The 19,619-nt window shown below is 38.6% G+C and overlaps 2 protein-coding genes across 2 annotated transcripts; both read left to right on the plus strand.

Annotated features, from left to right (window-relative positions):
* LOC104709557 (protein TOC75-4, chloroplastic) lies at window positions 4,008-10,498 on the plus strand. Its single transcript, XM_010426147.1, is given in 9 exon segments — window positions 4,008-4,151; window positions 4,454-4,531; window positions 4,533-4,629; window positions 9,587-9,702; window positions 9,705-9,851; window positions 9,923-10,060; window positions 10,062-10,196; window positions 10,266-10,380; window positions 10,383-10,498. Coding segments are annotated over 9 exon segments (1,086 nt in total).
* Window positions 17,902-18,714, plus strand: LOC104707223 (RING-H2 finger protein ATL39). The gene has a single exon (XM_010423529.1). The coding sequence runs from the start codon at window positions 18,070-18,072 to the stop codon at window positions 18,469-18,471; it is 402 nt and encodes a 133-aa protein (XP_010421831.1). The 5' UTR covers window positions 17,902-18,069; the 3' UTR covers window positions 18,472-18,714.

Here is a 19,619-nt window from a genome sequence, read left to right on the forward strand (position 1 = left end):
GGAATTTTGGAGGAAGAATATTCCTTTGATGAGAGTCCTTTGGGACTGTGATGGTGTTGAGGAGCAGACTTGGGAGCCAGAGGCAAGGACGAAGGCAAGGTTCAAGAAGTGGTTCGAGAAGCAGGTCGCGACTTGAACTTGTTTAGCGNGCTAGCCTCAAGTGGGGGAGAGAAGCATTTACGGGGCAGATTTTGTCCAGGAGACCTCAGAGAAGGTTCGGGTTCTCAAGCTGAACATGAAGGAAGCTCAGGATAGGCAGAGGAGCTATGCCGATATGAGGAGGAGAGATCTTGAGTTTCAGGTGGGAGATAGAGTGTACCTCAAGATTGCCATGTTGCAGGGTTCAAATAGGTCATTGACAGAGACTAAGTTGAGTCCGAGGTATATGGGTCCGTTCAGAGTGATTGAGCGGGTGGGACCGGCGGCATATAGACTGGAGTTACATGAGGTTATGCGTGCTTTCCACAAGGTTTTCCATGTGTCTATGTTACAGAAGTGTCTCCGTGAGGATGATCAGTTGTTAGCTAAGATTCCTGAGGATCTTCAGTCTAACATGACTTTAGAGGTGAGACCAGTGAGGGTGCTCGAGAGGAGGGTCAAGGAATTTTGGAGGAAGAATATTCCTTTGATGAGAGTCCTTTGGGACTGTGATGGTGTTGAGGAGCAGACTTGGGAGCCAGAGGCAAGGACGAAGGCAAGGTTCAAGAAGTGGTTCGAGAAGCAGGTCGCGACTTGAACTTGTTTAGCGTGGTCCCAGTTGTAGTCCGTGGCTGGAGCGGGAATGGAGTATTCCAGCCCATCTCTCTTGTTTACTTGGTCACTTAGGGGTGGTTGGTTGTGCGACTAAATAACAAGATAAGGTGGTGTTCGGGGTACGAAATTTCCATGAGGTGGTGGTTTGAGGGAAAGTTTCCTGAAATAAAAGTTTCTAAAAGTGGAAAGTTTCTAGAAGTGGGAAGTCTAAAAATGGTAAGTTTTATGTGAGTTAGAATTGGACCATTTTTAGTGGTTGTGAGCCTTGGAGGGGCTTGAGTGGCCTATGTGGCGGACTTTAGAGTCATGGTGCANAGTCCGAGGTATATGGGTCCGTTCAGAGTGATTGAGCGGGTGGGACCGGCGGCATATAGACTGGAGTTACATGAGGTTATGCGTGCTTTCCACAAGGTTTTCCATGTGTCTATGTTACAGAAGTGTCTCCGTGAGGATGATCAGTTGTTAGCTAAGATTCCTGAGGATCTTCAGTCTAACATGACTTTAGAGGTGAGACCAGTGAGGGTGCTCGAGAGGAGGGTCAAGGAATTTTGGAGGAAGAATATTCCTTTGATGAGAGTCCTTTGGGACTGTGATGGTGTTGAGGAGCAGACTTGGGAGCCAGAGGCAAGGACGAAGGCAAGGTTCAAGAAGTGGTTCGAGAAGCAGGTCGCGACTTGAACTTGTTTAGCGTGGTCCCAGTTGTAGTCCGTGGCTGGAGCGGGAATGGAGTATTCCAGCCCATCTCTCTTGTTTACTTGGTCACTTAGGGGTGGTTGGTTGTGCGACTAAATAACAAGATAAGGTGGTGTTCGGGGTACGAAATTTCCATGAGGTGGTGGTTTGAGGGAAAGTTTCCTGAAATAAAAGTTTCTAAAAGTGGAAAGTTTCTAGAAGTGGGAAGTCTAAAAATGGTAAGTTTTATGTGAGTTAGAATTGGACCATTTTTAGTGGTTGTGAGCCTTGGAGGGGCTTGAGTGGCCTATGTGGCGGACTTTAGAGTCATGGTGCATGTGTGTGGCGGTCTTTTGAGACATTGTGTGGCCTTTGTGGCGGGCTGTTTAGCCAATTGTGTGGCCTTGGTGGCGGGCTGTTTAGCCATTGTGTGGCCTTTGTGGCGGGCTGTTTAGCGAATTGTGTGGCCTTTGTGGCAGGCTGTTTAGCCAGAGTTGCCTGTTTAGGTAGTCCTTCGGTACAAGTGGTATTCCCGACGGTCCTTCGGGACAAGTGGTCTTCGTGACGGTCCTTTGGGACGAGTGGCCTTGGTGGCGGTCCTGTTTAGGACATTTGTTTGGCCTTGGTGGCAGTCCTGTTTAGGACATTTGTTTGGCCTTGGTGGTGGTCCTCTTTAGAACATTTGGTTGGCTTTGGTGGCAGTCCTGTTTAGGACATCTGTTTGGCCTTTGTGACGGTCCTGTTTAGGACATTTGTTTGGCCTTTGTGGCGGCCCTAGTGGCAGTGAGATGATCCATGTGTGGTCATGAGGTATTCCAGTGAGGGGATATGTGGTTGGTAGGACATTGTGTTGTTTTACGCGAGCCACGGGAAGGAAACCTAGATAGGGATAGGGCTCAGACGTGTTCAGAATTGTTTGCTCGTGACTCTTGGGGGACTTTAGTCCTCCTAGTATTACCATATTCTGAGACTTTGTGGCTTGGGAGTATGGTTGGTGTATCGACTTCGGATGATGATCCAGGGGTGCGCTGTAGGGTGGCAACCCGAGAGACGAATATTGGACTTCCTTATATATGGCATGCAGGCTTAGGCCCGATGAGGAGCCAACATTATGGCATGCAAACTTAGGTTTGATGAGGAGCCAATAAAAACTCAAGGTTTAGGCCTATGAGTAAAGGAAAGTCCAAAAATCGAGAGCAAATAATGCCTGGAACTTGAGTCTATCGCCTAGAGGTGACCTTTCATAGATCGGTCAGAGGAGTGCAGACCGCGGAGACGGTTGCACGGGAGTCCTTTTCTGATGGTTGTTCGAGATTCGAGAACGAATCTATGTTGGTGGGGGAGAATTGTAACATCCGCGAACCGAAATCCTAGTTTAGGGATTGCCTCGGTCGATGCATAGCCGGTTTAGTGCGGACGAGTTTAAGTTAAACGCTGCGTTTTGGGTTAGGGAAAACCCTTAACTCGAGTGTTTTGTCTCATTCGACGAGTTTAGCCGTTTCTGAGAGAAAAGAAGAGAGGAAAAGAGTTCTAAGTGTTCTTGGTGAGATTTTGGGAGTTTGAGGCTGTTCCTGTAGAGAGCTGTATCTGGAGTCGTTGTAGGAGCTTCCTGGAAGTGTTTTCTTGCTTGTTTACGTTTCAGAATCATCTTGGGAAAGGTAAGTGCATGACCATGGTTTATCTAAGCTGGAGATTTCTCTAATCTGCTTGTTTTTGTGTTGTTTAGCTTGTTAGAATGTTATTTGGGACGTTAGGAAGCTTTCTTGTGGCTTGGGATCGAGTTTTGTGGTTGTAGGAACGAAGATCCGGCGAGAAGCTTCGGGCGAAAACGATGCTCGGCATGTGCATCCGTCGATGCACTTTGTGCGTCGGTCGATGCAAGTGCAAGTACGGCGCGTAAAACCAAGGGTTTTCGTGCTACGTCGAGCATGCATCGGTCGATGCAATGGGAGTATCGGTCAATGCAAGTGAACCTTGCATCGGTCGACGCAACCCCAACTGGTGTCGATCGATGCATGCTAGGTGTCGGTCGACGCAGAGTCCTGGTTTGTTATTGTTGATTGTTGATTGTTGGTTGATGGTTATAGATGTCTTTATTGCTTGTGTGTATAGCCCAGTAGATGGAAGGATTGCCTTACTGAGTGTTTATAAAATACTCATACATTGCAATTTGTGTTTGTGGTGCAGGTAAAGGCAAAGTGTGATCGTGGAATCAAGGCAATGAAGAGCAGGATGTTCTAGGGACTCGATTGGTTGTTGTCTGGCATTGCTAGGCTGCTAGAGTTGGGTCATTAGAACCATTGCTAGGTTGCTGGTTCTATGATTCTTGTTGGTTGATTGTTTGGATATTGTTTATGTTATAATTATTGGATTATTATTGGATATTGGTATCGGTTATTTCTGCTGTTGATTGTGTTTGTTGTTAGGTGGCTAGTGGGTATGGGACCACTAGTTGTAGTCTACTTATTATTACTATTATTATTACTATTATTTATTATTTCAAAAAAAAAAAAACGGCTCGGGTCGTTTCACTTTGATAAACAAATTAATGGATTTAGAGGTTTTCGTTCAGGTTAATATTGATGGAAGTTTTGAACGAAGCTGTGAGGAAGATTAAGTCCATAGTTATTCCACATTCAGATGAGGAAAATGGAGGTCTTATTTTTGAAATCAAGCTTAATGAGACAGATCAGAGATCATCAAAATGGAGTCTTGATCCGTCATTGGTATGTAATATATTATCTACTGAATTTGGCAAGTTTTAATGTATTCCACTGAATTTGCTATATGCTTCATCATCTAATCGTGAATTTATTACGCATTTTTCAATAACCTTGGGTCTTGTACTTTGGAACGTCGAATGATCTAGGGCATTAATCACTCTCTCAAGAGTTTTGTGTCCACTAGCAACATCTTGAATTTTATAAGATGGTACACTAGTTTTTCATACTCTTCTCATATGATACCTATCTGGTTTATTTATGTAGTTTGATATTGTGATCCTTATATACGCTTGGTTTTCTCTTAGGATGAACTTTGCTTTAAGCTTGAGTATGTACGTTGTTTGGACAGTGTTCAAAAGCCTAGAAACCGTACTTTCAAAAATGTGCTTCTTCGATTACATAAAACTTAGCCCATTGTTCACTGAGAAAGAGGAAGTAGTGTCTCCAATGTTGGTGAATCAAGATTGTCCTAAAGCTACTAGTCCTGATTGTTCAATATGGTCAACTTGTATTCTTCTCCCACAAATACTTTAATAATCCCTGTTTTCTAACATGCACAACTTCACCCGCCATAGTATATTCACAAATAAAATTATGTTGGAAGAGGTAACAATCCGACATGAAGATAAGCAAGTCTCTGCTACTGAGTTGCTGCTCTCACCTAACATATTTAAAGTTCTTAGAAATTGTATCTCCAATGTGAGTTTCTTCAACAGCAAAAGGGGAACAAGCTTTGAGGAATTAGTGCCTGTAAATCCAATGTTGGTGGATCCAAATTCTCTTAAAGATACTATAAGTGAGGTAAGTTTGTATGGTGAACTTGTATTCTTCTCTTACAAATACCTTAATCATCCCAGTTTTTTATTTGCAGAACTTCACCCACGATAGTACATTCACTAATGGAGTAATGTTGGAAGAGAAAAAGATAAAAACCCAACAGGAAGACAAGCAAGTTTCTGCTACTGGATTGTTGTTTGTTGGTCGATAATTTAGTTTGGTTAACAGTTGCAACATTTCAGTCTTGACGCTACAGTTTGTGTTGTTTCATTGAAGTGGCAGAAGTGTGAAGAGACATAAGTCATTGTGTTGTTGGGTTTATTTGTTTTCTATATAAACCAAATTTGTCTTGATGTAAATAACAAGCTTCAGAGATAAAGAAAAGTTTTAGTTTGTTGTTCTTGTCTTCCCTTAAAGAGAAGAGACAAATGTTTCTTACTATGTTTCTTCTTTCTTCTCTCAAATATTCTAACATTGTTATCGCATAACGCTGATAAAAATCTCAGAAATCGTATCTTCAAAATGAGTACTGATAAATCATTGATGATCTGAACTCCAATAATGAAATAAATCTTCTTTATTCAATGAGAAATCCAAACGAGTTTACAAAGATTGTAAACTCAGAAAAAATTACAAAGGAAGCTTAAATCTGAAATGTGACGATCAACATAGATAATCACCAAAGCACATCGCAAGGGACCTTAAGCACATTTCTTGATGGATTACACACATATTAAGCATAAATGACAAATGAGCTAAACGACTATTATTTAACAACAAATCAAACTCTAACGGCGAACCTTTTATCTCATTTACAGTCATTCCTTCAAACCAATCATCCCACGACTTCCACGTCATTATTCCCCTTAGACAACCAATCTCCTCTTGCCATGTCACTCTCAACTTCTTCTACTTCCACCTGAAATGGCATCTTCTTCTTCTTGCGGAAATAAGTCAGATGAACCGTATCAATACTCCCGTCCCGGAGAATGAGCGAACAAACTCTTTAGAAAACATCCAAGAATCCTCTGAATTAGGCCTATCATGCCAATGTACCAAGAATTCACGGCCACCCATTGCATCAAAACGCAAAGTAAGAATACCATCTGGAAACAAGAATTCATCTTCCACTAACTCTTGTGGATCAGTAGAGTGCACAGTATGTGATCACCCACTATGGCCTTAAGTTGTGAGACATGAAACACATCGTGAATCTTGGAAGAAGCTGGTAACTTTAAACGCCAATACGCTCTAACACCTGAAATGGCCCAAAATACTTTGCCGCCAGCTTCAAGTAGACCCAATCACCAACTACAAACACCACATGTCGATGCTTGCTATCTGCATTTTTCTCCATAATCTCCTGAGCATGTTACAAGTTGGCCTTGAGACGTAATAACCTAAGAGGCTAAGATCACGCTCCTTCAACTAAACCGCAAAGTTCAAAACTTCAGTTCACCCTGGCTCAAAAGAAAGAAGCAAAGGAGGGTAACTGCCATAAACCATACAGAATGGAGTCGTCTGAATAGTAGAGTGATACAATGTATTATATTAAAACTCTACCCAAGACAAGTACTTATGCTAAGCTCAAGGGTGACTGGAAGCAAAACACTACAAGTATGTTTCCAAACACCGGTTCAACACCTCCATTTGACCATCCGTTTGAGGATGATAAGCAGTACTAAACTTCAACTAAGTCCCTGACAACTTGAACAAATCAGTCCAAACCTTGCCCAAGAATATACGGTCTCTATCCGACAAAATGGTTTGAGGAAAGCTATGAAGCTTGACAATCTTGGAGACAAACTTATGAGCAACATCTACAACTTTAAATGGATGTTTCAAACGCAAGAAATGGGCAGCTTTACTCAAATGGTCAACCACCACCAGAATGACATTAACCCCACCAGACGTTGGAAGACCTTCAATAAAGTCAAGGAGAATATCCTCCCAAATGGTCGTAGCAATCGGTAATGGTTGTAACAAGCATGCAGGCGATAAGGTAGAATATTTATTGGTTTGGCAAATAGAACACTCTGTAACATACCTATGTATCACTTTCTGCATTCCTTTCCAATGAAAATACTCTTGTATTCGCTTAAACGTTTTCAATATCCCCACATGACCATCTAACATACTGTCATGAAACTCATGAAGAATAAGAGGAATAAGAGTATGCACCTCAAACTTTCTACCTAACAAGTAATGTTTCCACTTCAACATCGCCATCACAATGGCCATCAACTCACGTTCATATGCCAGCTTCAACTGCTCTCTGGTAGTTAGGCCATAACTAAAATATGCCAAAGGATGTGTTTCTTGCATTAACACGGCTCACACTCCCAAAACCAGAAGCATCAATCTCTAAAATAAACACCTTTGTTAAAATCAGGTAAACCAAGAACTGGCACCAAAACCATAACCTGTTTCAATGAATCAAAAGAATCATGCACCACTGCAGACCAGTGAAACTGATCCTTCTTAAGCATTTCAGACAATAAGCCTAGCTAAAACACCATAATGTGAACAAATTTTGTGTAATAGACAGTCAGCCCCAAAAATCCATGAAGTTGCTTAACGTTAGCAGGAATTGGCCAGCTCTTCATAGCGTCAATATTAGTCACATCAGTAGCAACACCTGCTGCCGAAATAATATGACCAAGATACTCGACTTAATACACTCCAAAAGAACACTTATTTAAATTGGCAAAAAGATGATGTTGTAACAATCTCTCCAACACCTTAGCCAAGTGATCCACATGTGAAGCCACGCTAACACTATAACCTAAACTATCGTCAAAGAATACCACTACAAACTTCCGTAGAAAGGGTTTGAACACTTTATTCATCAAAGCTTGTAATGTGGCTTAAGCGTTACCAAAACACGGCTGAAAAAGTCAGATCCATTTGCTTATCTGTAGACAAGAGTTGAGTACCAATACCATCAACTATTCCTGCTGCAAAACTTGTTTACAAGGAATCTCCACCACTTGCAAGGATAATGAAGGTCGATTAAGTGACTGATCACCCACCAAGGTAATGTGTTTGCCCTTGTAAGTAAACTACCACTCTTGAGCCTTCCAATCAGCAACACATTTGTCAAGAGTTTCTAACCATTTTACTCCCAAAATAATGTCCACCACGCCAAGTTCCAAAGAAATAAATTTACTTTGAAACTCCACACCAGACAATTAGAACCTTACTCCTCTGCAGACTCCAGTACCATGAACAAAAACACCATTCCCGAACATGACCTCCAAATCACAGTCTGTACTCATATTTAACTTCAAACGCTTGGAAATAGTAGGAGTAATGAAATTGTGAGAAACACCATAATTCAACAACACAATGACATGATACTTGCCAATAGCTCCTTGCAGCTTAGTTGTCGAAGGAGAATGTTTTCCCAAAAAGAATTCAAAGATAAACAGCTTATCACTCGGGTCTTAACAATAGTTTCTTCACATCATAGCACTGAAACTCATCATCCAAAACCTCCAGTTATAGACCATCCACCATAGTCAATATTTGCAACTCTTTCAAGGGACACACATGAGCACAGACATATTTTCCTTTGCAGGGATAACATATACCTTTACTATGCATTGCATCCAGCTCTTCTACAGAATGTCTCTGTCTTGGTGGAGCCAATTTTTGTTGGTTGGCAGCAGAATTAAAAGATCCACTTTGAAGAAACAATTGTTTGGTGAAAGGCTTAGAATATAGTCGAGGTGATATCAACGACTTGTTTGTCTTTTCTCCCACAAGCTAACAAAAAGCACTAGATTCCATCCATAGGAGTGCATCCTTTTGGTTAGGAAGTTCTTGAGGTTCTCATCTTAATAACCTTCCTCATTTCTGGCTTCAATCCACTGTAAAAGATCCTCTTTAGATGAGAATCTTCCAAACCATGTACTTGAATCGAAAGATCCTCGAACTCAGTCACCTATGATGCTACAGAGCCATTTTGCTTAATAGCAAATAAACGATTCCCCGGATCATCCTCAATAGCTTCTCTAAACCTACAAAATAGTCGCTGACGGAACTCTTGCGAAGAAAAAACTCGTTGCGGCACATTTCCCAATTAACCACTTTGTTACAACTCCCGTGAAACTCAAGCCAACCAAATCCAATTTATCCATCTCCATATACTTCCTCACACGAAAATAATGGTCTACCTTCGATAACCATTCCTAAGGTTGAGATCCGTTAAACACCGGCATCTCAATTCTCTGTCGTAAGCTAGATCTGGTTTCTAAAGACAAGGTTTCATCCTCAACACTACACAAAAACATATCTGAAGAATCTAGTACCTAAGGTGGTTGAAAAGATGATTCAGGTTGATCCAGCTACTTACCAGCTCGCGTCTCCATCTTCCCAAGCTTGCACAATCTTCGCTTCACAGAAACGCTTATAACCATCTTGAAGAACCTTCAATTGATTCTCTTGTTTGTTCTCATAGAAGCTCGCACCATCGAACATCTCCAAATTCCCAATTTTCGCCATTGAAATCGCAATCAAACAAGTTTCATGGCACCAATGATAGATCATTGATGATCTGAACTCAAATATCGAGATTGTCTTAAATCTTATATAGCTGAGGTAAGAAAGTCCTAAAGTCAACTTGTAATCTTCTCCCACAAGCACCTTAATACTCGTAGTTTCTTACTTGCAGAACTTAAGCAGGCATAGTGAATTCACATATGGAGTTATGTTAAAAGAGATAATAACCCGAGATGAAAAAGAAAAGTCTCTGCAAAATGGGTTGTTGTTGTCGTGCCTAACGGTGGAATCAGTGTTAATGAACCTTCAACAACTCTAAGTGGCACTGGTATTGATCACATAGCCTCTCTACAAGCCAACATAACTCGTGACAACACCAAGCTTGTGAATGGGGCGATTGTTGTAGAGAGGAATGTCTTTCAGGTTTTGTAAAAATCCCTTGATAGATATTATTGTTGCTACATTAGAGATTGTTTCACACACTCCAATAATAGTAACACAAATGGCTGGTGGACCAAGGCTTGAGTATAGGAAGAAATTTCTCTCTCTTCAACCGACACCAACTAATAGTAATAAGATTCATTCAACTAAAGCAAGTAGAAGAAGGATCAGGTAATCCACAACCACATGTTCTAGCTAGTCTTCCATGGCCATTACGATGGATGCATAAGTGATCCTCCAAGCTATGATACTTTTGTTCTTGGTGGACCTAACTCTGTTCGAGGCCACAACATTGTAGAGCTCGGTGCAGCTAGAAACATTCTCAAGGTTAACTACTAAAACAAAACTTTAATCGGACCCTTATAACAATCTAGTTATGTTGTTAAAATTGAATAGGTTGGTGCTGAGATTAGAATTCCTGTGACGCACACATATGTGTATGCCTTTGCTGAGCATGGGAACGATTTGGAAAGTTCAAAGGATGTGAAAGGAAATCCAACAGCGGTTTACAAGAAATGGGACATGGTTCATTGTACAGTTTGGGTGTGAAACTTGGTCAGGTGCAAGATACTATACATCACAATCATGGAATGGGTGCTCTGTTTCTCAGGTTCAGAGAGAGATACTAAGTTGATGCCCTGAAGACTTTGTACTCCTATTTTTTTTTTTTTTTACCTCTAATACTTTGGTTTATGCGATACTGTCTAATTACATAAATGCATGCATCGCAAGTAGCTCTAATACTTCCATCGTAAATGCATGCAGCGCACTGTCTTAAACAGTTAAATTATACAATTCTTAGCAAAATATAACATAATAGCAAAACGTAGTAATATTTTTCCAAAAATATAATAATAATTAGTTTAGAAAAATATATATTTTTAAACATACAAATTATCCAATTATGTAATACTTTTTCCGTTTCATAATATATGATGTTTTAACCAAAAACATACAAATTAAGAAATATTTACTTTTAAAAGTTCAACCAATGAGAAACAATACTGCATAATATAAAATATTAAACTAATCTACAAAATTAAATAGAAACTTGAAAACATCCTATATTATGAAACAAAAAAATTCTTTTAAAACATCTTATATTATGAAACGTAGAGAGTATATGAATTCTTTTCAATTCATGTGTTATTGGATTGCGTATATGCATTCATTCTATTAAAATACCATGACTTCTGGTATTATTCAATTTATTTATTTATTTTGTTCTTTTAAATGTTGGTGTTATTCAATTGTTATAGTGGATTTCATAATATTATCATTTGAAAGGAAATTAGTAGAATCCCAACCAAAAATTGTAAAGAACAAATTTTAAGCATTTTTGTTGTCATTTTAATGGATTAAGTCTCTAATTACTTCATTTGAATTCATTGACAAAACTCTTATAATTATTCCAGAGAGTTTGTATTTTTATTAATTAATTCTACAGTTTTTATGTGGGTTTTTTGTTTCATGTCTACATTTTTTTTTTGTACACAAAGTCACTTCATAATAGATTACCTTATGCAATTTTCCCCTCTCACCTTCAAATTCTTTCCACTCTCACATACACAACACAAGATTCTTTTTCTTATTTTCCTGATTTCTAACTAACTTTCTTCTTTGATTTTAAAGATCAGATTTTCATCTTTGTAGAGAAAATCAGAAAAACCCGTCTGTTACATTTTTTTTCGTTGAAAGTGATGTTGTTATATTGATGATTGAATAAAGTCACAATGCAATTGGTTTTGAAGCCATTTTGGCGGTGAAAAACAACTTGAGTAGAACTCAGAACAAATACAACCAAATTTTGCAAATAAATGAGCTACATTATTACAATGTGTTCTTGTGAAATTGAACTGTACTTCTTTAAATTTCGCGGCCCATTCTCGTATGTATTGTAAAATGTTCTCTAAAGAGAGATCACCATCCTTGTTTGTTAAAATCTTTGTCAGTATCTCTGAATCTCCTTCGAAACAAACTGAAGTGATTCCTCTTATCCATGTTTGCTGCATTGCTGTTAATAGCGCTTTTGCTTCAGCTTCTAAAGGAGATAAAGTTAGCCCAAAGCCATAGCACCCCAACCATTACTTATTCCATTCTTATCACGAAGAATCCATCCTGCCTTTGCTGTTGAAATACTATAATCAAAAGCTGCATCGTAGTTACATTTTAAAGAGGTTGTAGTAGGACGATTCCATTTTTGATTGGAGTTGTGAGATAATTGTGTTTGATGATGGTTTGTTTGAGAATTATGATTATTCCAATCTGCAACATCACCTTTGGCTCGTAATAATACTGTTATTGGTTTGTCTTGAATGGAGTTGAATGTGAAATTATTTCGAGACTTCCAAATGTGCCAAAGTATCCAAAATGGTAATTGTTTAGTGATTGAAGGGATATCACTATCATATATTGAATCCAAAAAGATGGAAATAAACTGTTCGCTGGTGAAAGTTGCAGGAAGCAATAAATGAATTGGTATATTGGAGAGTTCCCAGATTTCTTTAGCATGTGTACACTGAAATAGAATATGGTCTATAGTCTCATCTGCTTTGAAACATCTTGGACAAATAGGATCCAAATTTATGCCACGAGAATTCAGTCTGGTAATTGATGGTAAGGATTGGGATAGAATACGCTAGAGAAAATGTTTTATTCTTGGCAGAATCTTTAGTTTCCAAATCTTTGTTTTGTGTGGTACTGAACCATGAGGGATAGCTGCTTGTGGTGGACTGATATTTGGATGATGCATAGTAAGCCAGTATCTAGAGCAAACAGGGTATTCTCCTGATTTATTATAATGCCAAATAAATTTGTCTTGGGAAATTGATTTTGACAAATAAATTTTGTGAATCTCTTGATGATCAGAGAGATTAATGTGTTCGGATAATCTTTCTTGAGACCAAGTACAATAGGATCCTGTATCGAAAATCAGTTGTGACACACTCTGCATATTATCTTGATGAATACTTGTTATTGGTCTTGGAGGGTTTGCTAGGATAACATTATCAACATTTACTCGAGCTGTCTTCCCATCACCAATGATGAATCTTGAACCTTTTTTGATTAACTCCAGTCCTTCTAGAATAGAAGCCCAACCATAGGATTGGTTAGCTCTTTTTTTTTGCATCTAGGATTGAACAATCTCTATAATATCTTGCTTTCATAATTTTTGCAAATAAACTGTCTCGACAGCGAAGTAAACGCCATGCTTGTTTGGCAAGTAATGCATCATTTAATTTAGATAGGTTTTTGAATCCTAAACCCCTTCTTTTTTTCAATACTGTAAACGTTTCCATGCTATCCAAGGTATTCCTCTTTCTGCATTTCTTTTTTCCCACCAGAATCTTTGTAAAACTGAATCAATTTCTGATATAATCCCTGTAGGCAGTTTAAAACATGTCATTGAATAGAAAGACATCGATAAAGCTACCAATTTTAACATTATTTCTTTTCCAGCTAATGACAATTTTTTTGTGCTCCAAGATGCAGTTCGTTGCTTTACTCGCTCGATTATGTAGGAAAACATTTCTTTCTTCTTAGTCCCAAACTGTTCTGGTAACCCCAAGTATTTTCCTCCTCCACCGTTGTTTGGTATCTCCAATACCGTTTTTAATCTGCTCTGTCTGTGTCCATGAACTCGTGATCCAAAAGTAATAATAGATTTTGATGTGTTAATTTTTTGTCCAGAATAGTATTCATAGACATCAAAAGCTTCTTTGATTGCTTTACAATTTCGTGAGTTAGCTTGGCAGAAGAATAAGGAGTCATCTGCAAATTGTAGATGAGTGATAGCAGGAACACCATTTCCGATCTTAATTCCACGGATGTCACCAGATTGGACTCTTGTTTTGATCAAATGACTCATGATGTCTGCACACAGGATGAAGAAATACGGCGAGAGAGGGTCACCTTGTCGTATTCCTCTTTCAGGAATGATCGTTCCGTGTGGTGCACCATTGATAAGCACAGAGTAACTAACTGATCGAACTATTTCCATTATCCAATTGGTCCACTTTTCAGAAAAACCAAACAAATGCATTGTAACTTCTAAGAAATTCCACTATACTCTATAATAGGCTTTAGTAATATCTGTTTTGATAGCCATATAGTTTTGTGAGACTCATTTTCTTGATTTCAGGGAATGCATTATCTCATGTGCTATCATAACATTATCTGTTATTAGCAACATTATCTGTTATTAGCCTTCCTGGAATGAAAGCAGCCTGAGTATCTGAAACGATACTGTCAAGACGCAATTTAAGCCGGTTCACTAAGCATTTTGATATAATTTGTACAAAACATTGCATAGTGCTATTGGTCGAAAATCTGATAAAAAGTTTGGTGGATCAACTTTTGGAATCATGCATATGTTTGTGTGGTTAAGACCAGACTTCAAATAGAAAGTATCAAAGAATTCTTTCACCTCTTGTATAACATCTTGGCCGAGAGTACTCCAGTATTGTTTGTAAAATCGAGCTGTCATCCCATTAGGTCCCGGTGCTTTATCGTCTCCTATCGAGGTTAAAGCCTCATAAATTTTCTCAGCACTGAATTCTTTTGTGAGTTATGCATTTATTTGTGGTGTAACTGTAGCAGGGAAGTCACCAAAGTCCAATGGTGATACTGGAATTCTACTTGTTTTGTACGCATTTGTAAAGTACTGTTGTGCATGACGTCCTATTTCATGATCGCCTTGATATATATTGTGTTCTGTATCACTTATGACAGAAATATAATTCTTGGCGTACCTTGTTTTTGTACTTGCGTGGAAATATGCAGTGTTTCGATCTCCATTATTGAGCCATTGTTTCCTACTCTTATTTTGCCAATAGTATTCTTCATCATGATAGGCTTTGTTTAGCTCTTGTTGTAGCCAAGGGATTCTTTGTCTCTTCGATGAATGGATACTCTCCATTGCAGAAATTAAAGCAGTTTGAAAATAATCAATCCTTCTTGAAGCATTTAAATTTGTCTGATGTTTACTTCTTGCCATGGCTTTTCGGCAAGCAGATATTTGGTCGCAAATAGTGAAGTAGTTCTTTTGTTTACATGAGTTCCAACTCTCTGCAACCACCTCTTCCAAATTTTCGATTTGAGTTAAACGTTTATCAAATCTAAAAGGTTTGTGTGGAGTGTTCTGCAATGACGTTATATTTGTGAGGATAGGTTTTATATCTGATCCACTGAATTCAATAAATTCAGCCTCTGCGTGTGGAAAACTTGCTCTCCATTCTGAGTCGATCATCACTCTGTCCAAACAACATTTGATTGTATAATTTCTTCTTTCTCCCACCCATGAGAATCTGTCTCCTTTATGTTTTAAATCCTTTAGATCACAGACAGTTAACATATGTTTGAAATCTCTGAAAGTTCATTCTTCCCTTGGTGGACCACCTATCTTTTCATCATTGTTAATTATCTCATTGAAATCACCCGCGAGCATCCATGGTCCTGATCTACTCTCACCTAGCTCTTCTAAATATTCCCAGAATTGAGATCGTCTAGATGGAACCGGATTTCCATAGACACGAGACAAATAAAAACTTATCTTATTAAAGTGAATATGGACATCAATGATTCGTTGATCTTAATACAGTTTTGTCAACGAAACATCGTTTGTCCACATCATTGCCAAACCACCACTTCTTCCAAGAGGTGGTTCGGTTATTACATTGTTATATCCTAAAATAGAAGCAAAATTACAAACAACATTACACTTATTTAGAGTTTCACACAGAAATAAGACATGAGGTTTTAAAATACGACATAAACGTTTAAGACGAGATTGTGTCAGCGGCGAGCAGATGCCCTGACAGTTCCAGGAGACAACTCTCATGGAGGCATTGGGGGTACCGGGCCACCCGCGCCTCCGTCCAAATCCAGACCACTGCAAAATGCCTCTGACTCCGCTCTTCCTTTCTTACGGATTTGACTCAGGACCGTCAAATCTGCTGCTTCCTCACAGCGTTGATAGAACACTTCCATTGCTTCACGGTTTCTCTTAATGCCATTCCTTGAAGAAGATGCTCCAATGTTGAAAATACCTTGAAGATGATCGTGGTGCATCACATCTTTCCCCTTAGCATACTTCGTGTAAAGATAACGAATCCTCTCTGCAGTTAAATTTGTGTCTTCGAAGGCACTAGGGGCAGAGTCATCAGATTCAGTAATGATGAACTCTTTGTTTGCAAGGACTCTCTGCAGTCCTGGTATTTCTCCATCCGGTGCAATAGTCTGCAGAGTGTTTGTGTCAGAATCGCGATCATGGTTGTCTTGACCAGGGTTGTTGTAGTCATCAGGATTGTATCCCTCATTTCCATCATTGTCATCGTCGCTTGGATGATCGTCAAACTCAATAGGGCATGACTTTTTGTCGTGTTTCAACGATCCACAAACAGAGCAAAAGTTTCTGAGTCTTTCATAGCGGAACTTCAGGATTGTGTTGTCGCCTCCTCCAAATTGGAAGTTCCTTTGAAAGCGCAATAGCGTGTCAAAGTTCCAGTTGACACGCACTCTGACAAATTCCACCTGATTTGCATTTTCATCAAAATCAATGTCCACAACATGTCCTATTTAATCCCCAATGTAGTTCACCATGGCAGTGTTGAGGAACTGAATGGGGATAACTCTGATCTGTATCCAAAAGGGGATGATCTTCATTTCAACATCAGTGATGTTTGGATACCAACGGTGAACCGATATCATCCATTCATTAAACGCTCAGGGACCGCGTCGAAGAACCAGATTGAGTGCTTCCTCTGTTTGAAAGATGAACAGAGCTTTTCCATCACCGAGTATGCGTCCGCGACAAGCATCAGCAAAACCCCATATTCTTGGTAGTTGGCTCACAATCGCTCGAAGGTTTTGTTTCTTTGGATTCACAACCGATACAATTAGAGAGTAACGGTTCTAATTGATTGCTTTTCCACACAACTCTACGGGGAGCAAGACTGGGGCATCAGAAATCCTCAAGTCCAGATTCTGGAGAGATTTCCTCACGTAATCACTCATATCTTTAACTGTTTTTTTTGTTTGTAAAAGTAGAACAAGAACGATTGAGTGAAGTATGGGAACAAACGACTCTAATCCGACATCTTTATATAATAGAATCCATGACGGTTTTCTGCGGCAGTTATCCCACGACAAACACAGGAATCGAAAACTGTTAACAGAAACCTGTCGCAGACAGAAACCGTTAAATCCAAACTTGTAACTGTCTAAACTTGTTAGAAGAACACTCCACATTGAAGAAGGAGAAGGAGATCGGCGATGGCGGTTTTCCAATCGAAAATTGCCCTTTTGGTCGCCTCTAGAAAGAAAAGGCGTCATTTGACTCAATTTTTTATATTCTACAAAGGTATATCATTTCACCCGTCTGTTACATATAATGTAAAAAAATAATAAAAAATTGATGAATAAATTTAACATTCATACAAAGAAATTCATGCATCCAATAATATTGCTTAATGAGTATATATGGTTATCTCGTCTCACTAGGCTAACATATAATATAGTTCAACATAATTCCTAAGTTCTAATTAACCATCCATGCAATATCGGTTCATTTTGATTCAGTTTCCACTCACTCACTTAGTCGGTCTAATTGGCATTGCCTTCCTATATAGTCAACTTATTTTAATGATCAGGTTTAGGATTGTCAATATATCAAATACCATTTATTTTATAAGAAATCACTAGTAATCTCATTTTTAAAAATATGTGTACATGTTTATGTGCTCGAGTACAAAATTAATTTACATACACATACCGACAATTTTTTTGACGTCACAGGTACCGAGATAATAGTATCAAACGCATCATTATGTAATATACGGTATGTGATTATAATTAATCATGTTTACATTGACATTACGGTGTGTAATTATAAATATATAATCAGGTTTACATTGACATTTTTGACTTTTTTTGTTTTTTAGTTTGGTCGGTGTTAGTAAACTATATCTCAAAAACTATTCAAACTCATTTATATTCCTTCAAATTAGTTTTTGTCTAAGCAACTATAAAATTAGCAACTAGGAAAGTGCTAGAGTCGTTGCACTTGTTTATTATGAAACACGAAGAAGCACGGTGGCGCGTGGAAATTACCTAGAAACTACGAAGGGAAGACGTGAACGCCACTTCTTTCTCTCCTATCTCATCCCACTACAAATCTCAAGAAGATGCTACAATCCGAAACATGTCATACTTCAAAAGAAACGAAGGCACAATTTTTTTCGCGTTCGCGAGCATCGGGTTCGTAGCGTTTTACTGCATCAATTACTTCATCCGACGATGTAGAGACCGGTCTGCCTCAGCCGGGAACACGTCGGAGGAAGCTGGAATGAGTCCGAGGAGACCACCGCGAGGGCTTGACCCTGAGGCCATTGACTCGTGTCCTTCATTTGTTTACAAGGAAGCTAGAGGGATTAAGCCAGGTATAGGCGAGCTAGAATGCGTAGTGTGTTTGAATGAATTCAAAGACGACGAAACGCTCCGTTTGGTACCACCTTGTGTACATGTCTTTCATGCTGACTGTGTAGACATCTGGCTTTCTCATAGCTCCACATGCCCTATCTGTCGTGCTGATGTGGTTCTCTAATCGTGTTAGCTCACCTTTGCTTTACATTTTCCGTTCAAGAATTTGTATTTGTGAATAATATTGTGTTTATATAGATAAGTTTTTTCCGGACGAAATTGATATTACTCCTTTTCTTGGTCAAAAAAACTGTGTGATAATTCGATGTTGTAGAATTTAGATGATATCTAGAACTTGATCGATAAGTAATCACTATTTGTTTTGTCAAATAACTAACTCAAACTCGATGTCGACGTGGTATATGGTTTGGTGGCGAGCCACTTGCAGGGACGTTTTAAATTAGTTATTTGACAAAACAAATGGTGGTTTACGTACTAAGAAAAAATAAATAAATAGTGGCGTATTAAGTGTGATAATTCGATGTTGTAGCGATGAGCAATTCATAATTGCATGTAGTGATGAGCAATTCATAATTGCATGTAGTGGTGAGCATCTATAACTATTTTGCATGGATTCAGTTTTAATGTTTTCAAATATTTTTCACTTCTATGATTTTTTTTTTAATGCACATTACTTTTTTTTACCTTTTCTTTTTAACACATTTTCTCAATTTGATAAAGAAAAAAAAATTGTATTTACATCATTTCAGTGATTTTTTTTTTTTTTTTTGGTTTAAGATCTCATCTGAATGAAATTTGAAAAAGAGTTATGTCAATTGGTAAAAAATACACATATCATTTTTATATTAAAAGAAAAGAAAGCTATTTTGGTATGTGAAAATATGCCAATTTTTATTTTAGAAACTATGGGAAAAAATTGACCATATTTTTTCTTAATTGTTTTTAGCATCTAAAATAGTAAATTAAGAACAATTCTTGTCACTTAAAACATATACACAATTTTGAGTTCGATTTTAATTTTGGAACAAAGTTATGGCGTTAACGTAGAACTGAGGCCTTAGCTTTGCTGCGCAATGGTCAATAAAAGTTGTTCCGGTGCACCGTGTTGACTGGTTCTCTCGCTATCTCCCGCAAACGCTGCATTTGCGGGTGGTAGCGATTGGAACCAATCACACAAACCGCTCTTAATCGCTCCTAATTGCTCCCAACTGCTCCAAACCACTTAATTTCAAAAGCTGCTTCCCGCAAGCGTTTGCGGTTGCGCACAATTGCGGTTGGATTTTTTTTTTCTTTCTTTTTTTTTTTTTTTTT

This window comes from Camelina sativa, chromosome 8, assembly GCF_000633955.1.
Source record: "Camelina sativa cultivar DH55 chromosome 8, Cs, whole genome shotgun sequence".
Taxonomy (NCBI): domain Eukaryota; kingdom Viridiplantae; phylum Streptophyta; class Magnoliopsida; order Brassicales; family Brassicaceae; genus Camelina; species Camelina sativa.

Coding starts and splice junctions, on each gene's coding strand:
- LOC104707223 (XM_010423529.1), top strand. CDS start 18,070: ATGTCATACTTCAAAAGAAACGAAGGCACAATTTTTTTCGCGTTCGCG.